Source organism: Pristis pectinata, chromosome 19 (assembly GCF_009764475.1).
Source record: "Pristis pectinata isolate sPriPec2 chromosome 19, sPriPec2.1.pri, whole genome shotgun sequence".
In the NCBI taxonomy this organism is placed as follows: domain Eukaryota; kingdom Metazoa; phylum Chordata; class Chondrichthyes; order Rhinopristiformes; family Pristidae; genus Pristis; species Pristis pectinata.
Window position 1 is genome coordinate 41,152,527 of NC_067423.1, and position 13,664 is coordinate 41,166,190.

General features: G+C 40.6%; 1 protein-coding gene across 2 annotated transcripts in view; it reads left to right on the forward strand.

The window, feature by feature from the left end:
- plxnc1 (plexin C1) overlaps nt 1-13,664 on the forward strand; it is a 144,885-nt gene that overhangs the window by 121,896 nt on the left and 9,325 nt on the right. For both annotated transcript variants that reach the window (XM_052034240.1, XM_052034241.1), the window contains exons 25-29: nt 431-617; nt 3,401-3,507; nt 4,617-4,671; nt 5,670-5,698; nt 5,782-5,883. In XM_052034240.1, coding sequence (XP_051890200.1) covers nt 431-617; nt 3,401-3,507; nt 4,617-4,671; nt 5,670-5,698; nt 5,782-5,883 — 480 coding nt within the window. The remainder of the gene's footprint in view (nt 1-430; nt 618-3,400; nt 3,508-4,616; nt 4,672-5,669; nt 5,699-5,781; nt 5,884-13,664) is intronic.

Sequence of the window (13,664 nt, forward strand, 5' to 3'; positions counted from 1 at the left end):
CTCTCTTTTCTATCTCTTTGCAATTTAAAACTAACTTGTCTTCTCACTTTATCAGTTCTGACGAAGGGTCCTTGATCCAAAACATTAACTGTTTCTTTTTCCATAGATGCTGCCTGACATGCTGAGGTTTTCCAGCATTTTCTGTTGTTTTTATCCCACAACTATTTGATCTGTTTACTAGGCCCAAACCTTTTTTCGTTTTTTTTTTCTCCATATTTCTCAGCTAACCATAGTTGAACCAAAGGCAATTCAACATTCTTCAACCCATTTATAAATTCTTGCTGCACTGTTCTCTCAAAACATAAGCAAGGAATGCTTCATTCAAAGCTGTATTTTAGCTTTCAGATTAATTTAGCAGTGGATTTGTGAAATGGTTAAATATTCTTCCAGCTTTGTGGATCTCACCACATTATAATCTTTTTCTTGGCAGAAACTGAATGTTTCATTTCAGCTAAACACTGAAGATGATATTGAAAATGATCAAGACAGCAACTCCTGTTTTGAAGTGGAAGTTTTGGACTGTGATACTATACGACAAGTAAAGGAGAAGATTTTTGAGACTTTCTCCAATAAATATGGTTACTCCCAAAGGTTTCAAATGGAAGACATTGACCTAGGTAATTTTTCTCTTCAGATTTCAACTTTTATTAAAACAGCTCCAGCTCACAATGATAAATGAGCACTAATACACTGAATGGTATTAAAACTTACATGGCCCAGATGTACAAACTCTGGCCTCAGATTATTGGTTCTACATTCGGTTAGTTGATCTCATCAAATGGGAGTGGAGTTATGAATTATTCCCACTGATCAGGTTAATGACATCTCAAGGTGTTACAAAGGGTAAACAAAAACAGAGTGCTGAAAGAACACCGCAGGCCAAACAGCATCTGTGGAGGCAAAAGGTGTAAGTTGATATTTCAGATCGAGCCCCTACATCATGACTGAGAAGGAACAAGAAAGGTTGCCCATTTGTAGCATTACTTTGAGGGTGGGGGCAGGTGGGATTTTTCTGGTAGGTGATAGGTGGAACCAGATGAAGAAAATAACATGCAACCAGAAGCTTGAGTTGATCATTGTGGCAGAGCACAGGTGCTTCATGAAATGATTACCTAGTCTACACTTGGTTTCACCACAGCATGAGCACCAAAGGCAGAAGGGCATGTTAGAAGAGGTGCAGGTGAATTTTTGCCTCTCCTGGATAGCTTGTTCAGGTCCCTGGTTGGTGGTGAGGCAGGAGGTGAAGAGACAGTTGTAGTAATTCCTAATGTCTTCAAATTCACCTGGAACATCTCTGACACTTCCTTTTCAGGATCTCTCTGTCTCCATCTTAGAATGACAGTCTTGTCATTATCATCCTCTATAAACCCACTGACTCCCATGCTACACCAAACTGTAAGGATACCATCAATTTTCTCAATTTCCCCATCTCCACCACATATGTTCTCAAAATGAGGCCTTCTGCTTCTACAGCTTCTGAAATGTCCTCCTTCCAGAGAAATAGGTTCTGCCATAGTTGATGAAGCCCTCACATGTATTTTCCCCTATTTACCACATGTCTGCTCAGAACTCTCCACCGCCCCCCACCCCCTTCCCCATCCCTATCTCCAAGCAGAACAGCAATGGAGTTCCCTTGATCCTCACCTTTTATCCCATCAGAGTCTGCATCCAACATATCATCCTCCACCATTTCCACTAGCACCAATGTGATCCCACAATTAGTCATATCTTCCCCTCTTCCCAACACCTCCCCCTTTCTGTTTACCAGAGGACTGCTCTCTTTAGGATTCCTCTTCTGCTCATCCATTCCCATCTACCCCTCCCAGTACCCTGGCACTTTCTCCTGTAACCATGTCCCTTCACCTCCTCCCTCACCACCACTTAGGGATCTAAACAGCTCCCCGCCTCTCCTGAGTGGGGACAAAGATTCACCTGCACCTCATCTAACCTGGTCTATTGCACTCAGTGTTCATGCTGTGGCCACCTCTACATTGGGGAAACCAAGCGTAGACTAGTTGACTATTTTGCGGAGCACCTGTGCTCAGTCCACAACGGCCAACTCAAGCTTCCAGTTGCATGTCATTTTAACTGTTCTTCCCCCCACCAACTGATTCCATATTCTTATCATCCCCTCTGCTGCTGGTTCCTCCTATCATTTACCAGCTGCTGTCCCACCACCACCACCCCCATATTGCTATATACTGGCAACCTTTCCTGTTCCCTCTCTGTCCTAATGCAAGATCTCAACCTGAAATGTCGACTTCCTACTTTTGCCTCCTAAGATGGTAATCAACCCACTGAGTTCTTCCAGTGTTCTGTTTTTGTACTAGATTTCAGCATATGCTGTTTCTTTTTGTCTTAGTATTATAAATGGTCTTTGTTACCAAAAATTTAAAAGCTAAAACAACTTGCACTTGCATTCCAATAATGCCTTAAACTTGGCAAAACCATCATAAGACACTTCCTTTTCAATCCTTTCTATTCCCAGACTGTCTTTGCCCATTTATCCAGAATTTGTTTGCTGTCATTTACCTTTACTTTTTCTGTAACAGCTTTTAGAGCAGCTTGCTTTACTAATATTATGGGAAAATCATGTGACAAAAATATTACCACTGAGCCACATAGGAGGATATTATGAGCCACATAAGGAGATATTATCAGAGAGTCTGGATGGAGAGGCTAAGACATTGGGGAAAGAATTCCAAGGCTTGGGGCCCAGGCCTCTGAAGGCTCACTGCTGCCAATGGTGGATAGATGGAAATGGATTAGAGGTCAGAAATGGTATAACATGGGGGTCCCACAGGGTTATAGGATTGGAGAAGTTACAGAGAAAAAGAGAAGTTGTGTGTACTGTAAGAACTGGAAGAGAAAATAAAGAGTGAAAGCTGCTGAGATGTTGAGATTTATTGCCATAGAACTCACCCAACAAGATACCTTTCTATTCCCAGACTCCCTTTCCTCACTCTACTAACTTTTGTTTGGCTTAATCTTCTATCTCTTTTTCCCACACCTTTTAGGTCAGCTTATTTTACTGTTTTACTTTCTCATGGTGGCTTCATCCTCAGTTTCAGAGGTCCTTTGACGTGTAAATGCTTTCATCATTTCATTCATGCAGCCAGCTATCAGGGCCTGTCTCAACACCAAATCAGTCCTGATTCATAAACTGCGAGGTCTTTTATGCCAGGATGCACAGTTTCATTAGGAGGTTACCTTAAAACAACTATAACATGCCTTATGTCAGTTATTATGAAGTGTGAATTGTTTTGCTTTTGAGAATGAATAATGATTATTTCAAATAATATTTATGATGCTAGTTATTTATAATGCACACTTCAAGAATAACTTCTGATCTGAATAAGACCATTTAGTGATTATTTTACTAATTCTCTGTTTGCTCCAGTGCTTATTGAGAGGGGAGCACACCAAAGACTACTACAAGATATTGATCAGACAACACAGGTCCTTGAAGCTGGAGTGAAGAAGTTAAATACTATTAGCCATTATCACGTATGTTGAGTGTATGGGGCCTAAGTAATTCACCAGCCACTTTTAATTTGCAGCAATCTTCTCTGCAAAGGAGTTAAGTAGAATATGAGGTGGTGGCAAGCTGTGGGTAGGGGCGTAGGGAGGAGAGGTGAGGAGGTTAAGGGAGGAGGTCCAGATGAGGTTATGGGGGAGGAGGAGGACAGATTATGGGGGCAGGTGGGGAAGTTATGGGGAAGGATAATGAATGCAAGTTATGAGGGAAAGTGTAAGAATGTCACATGAGGAGAAGGGCAGCTAACGGGAAGGAGAGCAGATTACAGGGAGGAGAGCAGATTACTAAAGAAAGAAAAGAGAAGGTTATGAGAGGAGGGGAGAGAGTGGGTTGATGGGAAGGGAGGGGTTTAGGTAAGGGGAAGAGGAGGTTATTGGGAAGGGAGGAGGAGATTTTGGGGACAGGGAAGAGGAGGTTAGAGGGGGGAGAGAACATAGTAGGAGAGAGGGGATGTTGAGGTTATGGTAAGTGGGGGTTGGGGGAAGGGGAGAGGTGGTTAAGGGGAAAGGGAAGCAGAGATTATACTGAGGAGAAGGAGAGGAGATTCCAAGAAGGAGCAGGTTGGGAGAAAGGGGAACAGCTAAAGGTGGGGAACAACAGGGAGGTAGATGGTAGATGGAGAAGCAGGCCATGGGAGAAGGGTAAGGAAGCTACAAGGAAGAGAAAGAGGTGGTTACAGGAGGAGGGGGGAGTGGGTTATTGGGCGAGAGGAAGGGTAGGTATTGGGCAGTGGGTGAACAGGTGAGGGAGGCTGAGAAGACTATTGAGTGAGAGGGCATCAGGTTATGTGGGGATCAGGAACAAGTGGGAGAACAAATTGAAAAGGGAGGAAATGACCAAGTTATCAAAGGAAAGGTAAGGTGAGAGGGTGGGTTGGTGGGAAAGGTTATGGAGGAAGATGGAGAGCAGAGAATGCAGGGAGGGGGGAGTGGGTTATGGAGGAGGTGTATTTGAGAAAGAAATAAGGTAATGAGATAGTAAGTTATGAGAATAGCACATGGGGAAAGAAATGATGAGAATGTGTATATGTGTGTATTTGACACTGTCAGTAACCCACTTATTTTTACAAACTATTCAGATTCCAAATGGAGCATCAACACTTGTAATAAGAAGAGCAAAACATTCAAAGCCAGGTAAAATACACTACCATTAATCTTCAAAATAATTGATTATGTCTCTTGAATCTCAATAAACATTTCACCAAATAGGTCAATAAAGGCTTTAAATGTTTTACTTCCTGGAAGTGCTGTATAAAAATACAAAGCAATGAACTGTTGTGTCCTGGCTTCAGGTTAGTGGTTGTAAAAGCTCAACTGGATATTATTGGAAGGACACGTGGGGAAAGTATTAGTTACACTGTCATGGAGTTGTACAACACGGAAACATGTTCTTCAGCTCATCATGTCCCTGTCTGTTGTTGCTATCGACACTAATCTCATTTACTCACATTAGGTCTAGAACAAGCCTTCTATGTCTTGTTCTTCGTTCTTAAAGAATTTTGGATATTTTAAATCTCATTATACATTCATTTTCTCTAAAATTTGTTCCAGGCTGAGGCAAAACATTGAGGTGATGCTATCTATTTCCCATGCCTTGTTGCGCTGACTGCAGTCTGACTCAACCACCTAGGATTGGATTGGCTAGTCCAAGTTCTGGTGGAATGTTCCCTTCCTTGATAAAGATTAATGAACTAGTTCTGACAGCAAGCCGGCAGTTTTCATGGTCTTATTTCTGATGCAAACCCACAAATTACTCGTTTTATTTGCAATTTCAATTTCATAATTTGACATGGTGGGATGTGGATTCTTAGTCCAGTAGCAGAAGCACAATGCTGCCAACCCTATGAACACTAGATTGTATTCTCTATTCTGAAACTGAGATAAGTCCAAATGAAAACTCCTTTAGGCTACTAACCAATGGTTTTGAAACAGGCATATTTTCTGATATATATCTAAAACATAAATATCCATCAGTTCAAAATTGGATTGAATGTTGTTTATTCATCAAAGGATTTGAAATTGGGAACTGACCTATTTTCCACACTGATATCCCTTGCCTTTCATGCAAAATTCAAAATTAAACCTTATACGTGCAAAATACTAACAGTTTTTCATAAACCGTCCTCTTCCAGATACTCTGGGTGGTGAGTTTTGTCACTTGGTATGTATTTTGCACTTTAGTTCAATTCTACTCACCATTTCCAGTGATTTGTTCTTTTTGTGACTGTATTTTACTTTATTTAGATCTCACCACATTCAAAGCTTGTAGAATCTCCTGTACCAGAACAAGGCAAACAGAAGTTCAAGGTCAAAGAGATGTATCTAACAAAGCTGCTGTCCTCCAAGGTACCATAATATTCTTGTTTCTTTATTGTATATTTGCAACCACAAAATTTCACAGCCATTTTAAATCTAACGATTTATGGAGAAAAACATGTTCCCTTCACAAAACTGTTTTGGATGAACAAAGGATTTGTATCACTAAAGGGCCTTTCACCATCTCAGGGCATTCCAAAGCACTTAAACAGCCATGAAGTACATCTTGAAAAGTACTCAGAAATGCAATAGCCAATTTGTGCAAAGCAAGTATCCACAAACAGTAATGAGATAAACAGTAAAATAATCTGCTTTGGTTATAGCAATTGAGAGAAAGTATTGACCAGAAGCACTTCCCTGCTTTTCTTCAAAAAATGTTATGGGATGTTTTATATGCACCCAAAGAGGGGAGAAACCTGAAACACGGCACTTTTGACAGTGGAACATTCTTGCATTTCCCATTACTCCACTGCAGTACTAGGCAGGATTATATGCTCAAAACTGTGGAGTAGAATTTGAACCCACAACTTTCTAACTCGAGTGTGAACTCTAAGTTGAGACTGTTACATCTGTATCTGTATGACTCCAGTCCTAAAAAAGTGCACAGTTACTTTTTATTTGTGATTCAGAAATGAGTTAGACTTAATTAAGATCCAGCTCAGTCTGAGTATCATTGTTGTGATGTGTCATGGCTCTGGTTCCTGCACTCCCTTTCCTTTCACTGGGCTCCTGGTTTCCACACTCCCTTTCCAATCACGAGGACCCTGTACCCAAGCTCCTTTTCCACTCACTGGAGCTCCAGTTTAGCATGGTTTTACAACTCATCTGCATTCCCTTTAAACTTACCTGGTTCACTGGAAAATTTAAAGAGTAATTTGTAACATTAAAAAAAGTAATTTAAAAGTGTAATGGATATTAATAGAAATAGCATCCAATAGTCCAGAAAATTTGACATTCCAGCACCACCAATTACTGGATTACTGGAGTTTTACTATAATATTTGCACATTTGAAGTTGTGCATTTTTACTAATTTGCGATTTCCCCCACCTCCCAGGTTACCCCACTGTTGACAAAAAATGTGAATGTAAAGTATAATGGAAACACTTACGGAGAAATCCTATTGGCACTAAGGTTTTTGGCGGATAGGTGCAGTGGCAAGACACAAATGGCCATTTTGTTCTTAACCCTCTGCTGAAGACTCAGCTGCAAGATCAATGCAAAGATTCCTCAATTTGTGAAAGGACTGTGCTCCTTGAAGACATTTCCTGCAAAAATTCATAAATTAGGAAGGTTTTTCCTATTTATTTCAGTGTAATAACTCCAGCTGCGGACCAGAGCTCAAGAATTTTGGTCAAAAAATTCTAAACACTTAAAAATACATCAACATATGTATCTGAAATAAAAAAATATTTTAAATTATTAACATTATAATAATTAAGTCTTAAATTAAGATAATAAAAACCTACATAACGTACCCTCCAGGGGGATGCTCACCAATGAAATATACAAGATCCTGAAGGTTCTTGACAGGATAAGTGTGAAGAGGATATTTCCTTTTGTGGGAGAATATAGAATTAGGATCACTGTCTCAAAGTAAGAGTTTTCCATTTAACACAAATGTGGGTCAAAATGTCTTTGGGGATTGTAACTCTTCATAATTCTTTTCTGCAAAGGCAATGGAAACAGAATCTTCTTTGAGGCAGACTGTTGATATGCAAGGCAAGTAGGCAGCAATGTGGAGTTCACATTGCAATCAGATCAGAATGATTTTATTGAATGGCAGAGCAGGCTCAAGGGACCAAGTGGTCGTCTTCTGCTACTGTGTCCCTTTTTTTGTATGTAAGTGGTAGTGGGAGCTTTGCATGTGGAAGTGGCTGCAGGTAAAGGTGAGAGGCAAAGTTGACACAGAAGTTTGGATGACCGTGATGCTGATGAATCTGAGCTTAATGGAGTTTGCAGTGTTGAAAGCAAGAGATTTGCATTTGTTCCTAGGAAGCTTAAGGATGGTATTGTTGGAAGTCTGTACAGCTTTATCATCAGGCAAAGCTGCTTATAACAAACCAAGGCACTTTTCATTATGTGGCCACACCTATTGTTGCTCTCCATTTTATGATTATTGTCTTTGAAGATGGCTATTGTTTTCTTTGTGAAAGAATGCCTGCAAAAAGCCTTCTCATAATGAGTTTTTTTGATGGTGGCTTTTTGTTCCTCCTGTGACACTGTTGTTGAAGCTCCAACAGATCTTTGTTTGTAAGCTCCTTGCCATGCGATTACAGTAATTCTTCCACATCATGCTTGTCTACTTCATCACACCTAGCCTCATTTGCCAACTTAATAATGTCTTTGTGGAGATTTTTCAAGCTTGTAAACCTATGGCAGTCATGCACGCACTCTAGCCATAATCTCCTGCATAGTTCATTGTTATGTGGGTTACATTTTCCCAAGAAACGCTGGCATAGTCTATGGCTATCTTGATATTGTAACTTCTGTTTATTTCCTGAATGGTGAGTCTTCTGGACTCTGACATGGTATGCCTCATTACATGCTGCAGGTAATGAGCCTGGAATGTAGTGATAGCACCCTGTTCTATAGGCTGTAACTATGGAGTTGTGTTGGGAGGAGAGGTTCAGAAACACAAATATTGTCAGAAGGAGGAATGCAGAGATCAGGCTGTAGTCAGATTAGCCATGATCTTATTGAACATTAAAGCAGGCTCAAGGGGCCGAGTGGTGTGCTCCTGCTTCTAATTTGTATCTTCACACATCAGTGTGAATAGTGGCTTTGCTCTCACCTCTCCCTCTGCCACTTCGACATGCAGAGTCGCCAGGACTCCTATGGGTTGACGAGTCTGAAAAATCTCAGAGTAAATATTGTCAAGTTGGCAAATGACACAAGATGTTAACCAGATGTCCACCAGATGTCCAGGGATATTGTCAATGATCTGCAAGGCTTTGGTGTCCAGATCATTCGTCAGGCAATATTGTTTTCTGAAGGGGGAGAGAAATGATGTGATGTAATTTTGGGAGAGTATTGCCATATTTAAGCCTTTTTGATAGATTGCCAGTCTTTCATTATCTTGGATTCTCTAAGTGATAGATTAAGCTACCAGTCACCCTCGACATTATCTCCAAAAAGAGTAAACTGATCTCTGGCTGCCTTAAAGCGGTTTCCTCATCTCTTAAGATGAATGTGCATGATGGCATCCTCTCCCAAAGGAGTCTCATCCATGTTCAACATTTGGTTAGGAGAATAGCCATCTTCCTCAATGATTCCTTTCAGCTCCCTGGGCAAACTTTCTGCTGTCACAGTGTCTGTTCTGAAACATTAAAATAGGCTCCTTCAGAAGATACGTCACCTTCCTCATGTTCTTTTAAGTCTTTCCATACCAGTTTTGCATTTTTCTGGTTCATTATCAAACTTGGGGGGGGGCACAAGCCTTGATTCTGATCTTCTAACCACATATGATACATTCCAGGGTAACAGTTTGGGCACTAATTTTTATTTTGTACTCATTCTTCAACATTGTTTGCACTAATGAACAGCTGAAGTCCACTAAATGCTCACCCTTTTCACTTCAATTAATTACAAATGCTTATAGCTTGCTGTGTTTCCTTAGAGGAGGTACAATCTTTGGAATTGCTGGAGCATTTTGAAGCCACAGTGAAAGATGCATAGAATAATTTGTGATAAATCCCAATAACAAGTAGAGCACTGCGACCTTGACAAAAATAAATGCTGTAGGAGAAAATATGAAGTGCGTTATCAGTGGAGATTGGTATGCTCTTCATTATACGATTAAAGTTTCATAAATGGAGGTGACATACCCTCAAAAATCAACAGCATCATCGCAACAAGCTGTAAATCCAAATGTTTCCAATATTCTGTTCAGTACTCCATTTAAGGCTGCAATTGGCCTAGAGTGATGTGATGGGAAGAGAGTTTCTGGAAAGAGTTTTATCATTGTAGAGGAATAGGCTTAAATGGGTCTTTAGGAACTTCTTTTTGGTTATTATCATTAAAACCCGTGGAATTCAAGCCTTAATATGATGTTTCTGAAGCTTGTGAAGCCATAACTTGCTTTAACTTGAAAGAAATATTTTCATTTATATAGTGGCATTCCTGACTTCAGGTGCTTCAAAGCCCATGAATAATAATCTCAACTGTAGTCACTGTTGTAATGTAGGAAGCACAGCTATTAAGTTGCACATAACATGCACATAACCAGTAATGCAATACTGATATAACTTGTTTTAGTAATGTCAATCAAGAGAGAAATATTGACTAGGACACTGGAGTGAACTCTCCTGATGCCCTTTGAATAGTGCTGCAAGAATCAATGATGCTCATTTCAAAGGCAGAAAGGAATTCAGTTTAACATCTCGCCTGAAAGCCAATACCTTCAATATTGTAGTTAAATTCCTGCTGAGAGTATGTGCTGTCATCTCTGAAATGCAACTTGAAACCTCAACCTTCCTACGCAGAGACAAAAGAGCTCCCATTATGATGGCATTTGAATTGAGGCTTTCTGAACTATTAGTTTAGTGGCATAACTAATACACCATTGTAGTTTTTCTTCTCCTAATGATCAATCATTATGCAAAGCCTGGAAATCCTAATAACTCATTCTGAGAATAATTACAGAAGTTATGGGGAAAGGGCAGATAGGTGGATCCGAGTCCATGGCCAGATCAGCCATGATCTTATTGAATGGTGGACCAGGCTTGACCGACCAGATGGCCCACTCCTGCTCCTATTTCTTACGTTCTTATGTTAAGCTAAAATGGTTTCAATTAATGAGAGTTAGTTTGGTACTTTTAGGTAACAAATGCCTAATGTTATTTTTCAAAGCGACAGAAAATCAATGTAAACAAATTTACATTTGTAAACACCTCTGAGTCAAATTGATGGCACAACATTTAGTGGTACTGTCTTGAGGCTCCAGGGTGCCTCACCTTGGATGCCATTTGTGTGGAGTTTGCACACTCTCCCTGTATCCCTGTTGGTTTCCCTGTGTGCTTAATTTTTCAGCAACTTCCAAAATGCTCAGAGTTCGATAAAGCTAACATTCAATGCTTTTTTGATTAACCTATTGAGGAAATAATTTATTAGGTACTTAGTAGTCACACTAGTGGCAAAAGTTTTGAGTAGGTGCTTCAGATTATTTAGAGGGAAGTAGAGAAAAAACATGCACAATTACCCTAGCCCTAGAGAGTTTTCAGAGGCACTTGACCACTTAAAGAGCAATGACTCTGCAGGATCAGAACTTCAAAGGCAGTCATCATTGTGATATGCAAATTCTATACGAGGATCTTCAGCTAGACACACAGGCATGGTCTGTTCTCATTGCTAATGGAGTCACAGCCTTCACCTTCCTAGCCTCAGGAGCATTCCGTTCCAGTTGGTAGCTGCAGAGCTAAGCAAGACACATTGTACTCTTTGCTGTTCTCTGCAGCATTAGTCACTCAAGTTTTATACTCAGGGAAAAGCAATTTCGGTTAAGAGGTGGCAATACACACATATGGAAATACAAACATATGAGCTTGCCATCAGTTGGATTCATGTGATGGCATGGGTTTTCTTTCAAAATCTGGAGCTCTTCATAAAGAAATTTAAGTGGTTGCAAATCACAACAAAAACTTATCATCAAACCATTGTGATTCTGCAGTGTTTCCTGGAAGATCATTCTTGGGGAGTCTGCTTTACCAGACATAGGGTTACCTACTTCTTCCAAAATTTCTGACTCCAATCATTCCAGCTGAGTATCACTACCATAACAGTCACAGCATAACAAGAAATGTAGCGGGAATGCCATCAGCCTCGTCAAGACGAGATTCTGCTACCTACAGCAATCCAGGGCACACTCAGTAAATACCCAATCAATGAAAAGACTTTGTAACCTACATGCTTCACAGCTCTAGCAGTAGAGACAAAACCTGAAGTGACCCAGCCAAGAGACAGAGAGCCATACCTCAAGAGGAAGACCAACAGGAGAAAGACGAAGGTTACTCCAACAGAGGTACTGCCACTGGATAAAGAGCCCCAATAGCACCAGCAGCAGGAACATGTAGCTCAGTGCAGGAAGGAAGTCACGTCTGGCAATGCTATTGCATGGTTGCATTACACATGCTAAAAATCATTAACTTTTTCCATTCAAGAACAATACAACTCTTGTATGGAATTCAATACACTATAGTTTGAAAGCATATTATCAAGTCATGTGCTGATTATGCTTGTCTCTGCGTGGATGCTGCAAGGGTTCATCCTGATATCCTTCCATTCACAAATTTGAAGAAGAAGAATCAGAATACAATTCTGCGTAGAAATGGTTAGTGTCAACATTGGAATAGTGCTGTTATTTCATTCCAGATAAGTACTTTAAAGTACCTGTCTCTGTCCATTAAGGATCCATTGTAACTTCACTAGATATGAGTGAAGCTTCAAAACCACTGTAACCTGGTTACTCAGCTCATGGAGAGTGGCAAACTGCTCCTAGGTGACACCTCACCACTCATTAAGAACAGCAGTCATCCCATGTGGGATCTTTGCTTCATGACAGTCAACTGCTAATGGGAGGCATCTTACTGTTCCTGAAGAGCTTCAACCTGCTCCAGAGTGGCAGACACTAGACTCTACCTGGATTAACATGACAGTTCAAAGTAGCAGAGTGATGGTGATGCTTCTCTGGCTCCAGTGAGAGGAAGGGGATAGAATCCCCACACTCCTCGGCATCAACTGCATTCGGTCAGACAGGCCTGACAGTGTGAGAACTATCATAGTGTACATCCACAGGAGTCTTCTCTTAAAAGCCCCCAGTTGTGGTTCTTGGGTAATCGGTAGACAGATGTACAAACCCTTCCTTCCAATCAGACCCATAACTGATTCCATATGCTGCCTTTCTGAATGCAACCCACTAATGCCATGTTTCTCTCCCTATACTCTTCTCTAAATGATATGTTTCTCTTGTGTTGCTAAACCTGAGGCAGTGCTATGTGGTGTCTGGTGTAGTGATGCACTCTGCTTTTCTCCTCCTCTTCCTCCATTATTACTTCCTCCTTCTCTATTTCTTCTGGATCTTGTTAGTAGGCTGAGGGGAACCATGGCCCTCTTGTCACAAGTCATCTTTGTGGAATAGAAGGTTTGATCAGGGAAGAGGGGAAGTGTGAATTGTGTTGTGTGAGGGAGTGTGCTTATCTCAACAGCAGTATACACCATAATTTAGTTGTGCTGTGGAGCTCAACTTGACACATGTAAAACAATCATGGCTCAATGCCTTGGTGTGGTACATATCTAGAAAGATAAGATTCCTTCCTACATTTGCTCCATTCTACAAAAAGTGTCATTCCTGGAGGACAGGACATCAGCCACCTCCTACCAGACTTTTCTAATGTCAGCCCCCATGGGTCACTGGTACACTATCCACTTCCATCACACAGTCCGTGTATTAGCTGATTGGAATCCCAACTGTCCTCCATGTGTTTTGCTGCTGCCTGACTGCCATGAAGTGGGTCTTTAAGTGTGGATACTGTGCAACAAACTGTCAGAGTCTGAATGAAATTCATTGCTTCCATCATGATTTGCATTCGTTAGCAAAGCAGCAAAAATGTTAGACGCCAAAAGCTTGATAGAAATACGAGAAAAAGTACATCTGTTAAGAAAAAAATACTTTTAAAAATCTAAACTTCAGTTTATATACTTCAGGCAACATTTTTGAGTTCATATTTTTGGGATCTGGGCATTGCTAGCAAGACCAGGATTTAATTCCTCTCCCCAAAGGAGAAGGTGGTGATAAATACAACTCCTTGAACCATTG